Source organism: Echinops telfairi, unplaced genomic scaffold, assembly GCF_000313985.2.
Source record: "Echinops telfairi isolate 266 unplaced genomic scaffold, ASM31398v2 ScPeMD7_18;HRSCAF=68, whole genome shotgun sequence".
In the NCBI taxonomy this organism is placed as follows: domain Eukaryota; kingdom Metazoa; phylum Chordata; class Mammalia; order Afrosoricida; family Tenrecidae; genus Echinops; species Echinops telfairi.
Genome location: NW_022103915.1, coordinates 87,277,997 through 87,279,296, shown reverse-complemented (window position 1 = coordinate 87,279,296; position 1,300 = coordinate 87,277,997). Strand labels below are relative to the sequence as shown.

The following is a 1,300-nucleotide window of genomic DNA, read 5'->3' as shown; positions in this document are numbered from 1 at the left end:
AGCGAGGGGAAAAAATGAGGAGCTGATAACAGGGGCTTAAGTGGAGAGCAAATGTTTTGAGAATGATGAAGGCAATGAATGTACAAATGTGCTTCACACAATTGATGTATGTATGGATTGTGATAAGATAAATAAAATGATTTAAAACAAAAAGAGTTCCCTAAAAGTAATTAGCATTGCATGCTTCAGTGTCTCTTCGGTGCCACCATTAGTAACTTGATTTTTCTCAATCCCACTCATACAGCCGTTCTAAAATCATAGGGGCAGTTGTCCCGGGGTTATAAACAAAAGAGAAGGGTGTGTGTGTGTAAATGAGGAACTGATAGCAAGGGCTCAAGTAGGAAGAAAATGCTTTGAGAACGATGATGAACAGATGTACACGGGACACAAAAGAGGACGGGGGGAGAGTAGTCTGAATTGGGTTATGAGGCCCCAGGGAGGGTGCCCCACCTCAGCCATTGAACTCACTTGGCCGGCCGTGAGTCTGTTCCAAGCTCCGGCGAAGGAGGCATCCGCCGGGCCCTCCCGCGGGCGGGTCCTCGGCTTCTCCTGCCCAGTCCGCCCTCGCGCGGAGCCCCGTTCTCTGGGAACTCACCTCCCCGCGGCTCAGGGAGGGCCCTGTTAGGGCCGCTGCTGGCCCTAGTCTCAGACCTTCCCAAGGGACAGGGTGGAGAGTGACGGAGCACTCAGCGCGTGGCCCCACCGATGAGCTTCCCTCCGCCCTACAGGTTAAAGCCGCGTCGCCGCGCGCTTATAAGAATCCGGGAACTAACTACATTTCAAGGTCAGGGTGATTACCCACCCTGCATAGCGACATGCAAATAGCACGGAACGTCCAGGAGACGTGCCTCTAGGTCTTGGGGAGGGAGGAGTTCGGCCCAGCGCGCACGCGCACTACGTGTTCCCGCCCGCTGTCTCGGGGCGGGAGATCCCGGGTAGGTGACGTCAGTCCTCGGCTTCATGGCGGCTCGGCGGCGCGGGACCCGCGGTAGCGGCCCGCGAGGTTGGGAACTCCTTGTGGGGCGACGCCGTGGGGGCGGGGGGCGGGCTTGAGGAGAGGCACGAGGCTTTCGGCTTCGGACCGTACCCCATGAAAGCGCCCCCTGAGCCGCCCTCCACGGACTACCAGGTTAATTTTGACGGTACCCTTGAAGCTACGGTACGGTTCTCACGGCTTCTTGGATCGCAGAAACGTGGACATGTCGTGTGGCCCAGTAGTCATCGATGGAATCAACTCAGGGTGTCCGAGGTCCACCGGCACTAGAGCAAGACGATTGTTCACTTTGTTGCCTGTTTATTA

The 1,300-nt window shown here is 56.3% G+C and overlaps 1 protein-coding gene across 1 annotated transcript in view; it reads left to right on the top strand.

Annotated features, from left to right (window-relative positions):
* Positions 1 to 947: 947 nt before the first annotated feature.
* PARP2 (poly(ADP-ribose) polymerase 2) overlaps positions 948 to 1,300 on the top strand; it is an 11,696-nt gene continuing 11,343 nt past the window's right edge. The window contains 1 exon segment of the mRNA XM_030884950.2: positions 948 to 1,003. Coding sequence (XP_030740810.1) covers positions 961 to 1,003 — 43 coding nt within the window. The 5' untranslated portion in view covers positions 948 to 960.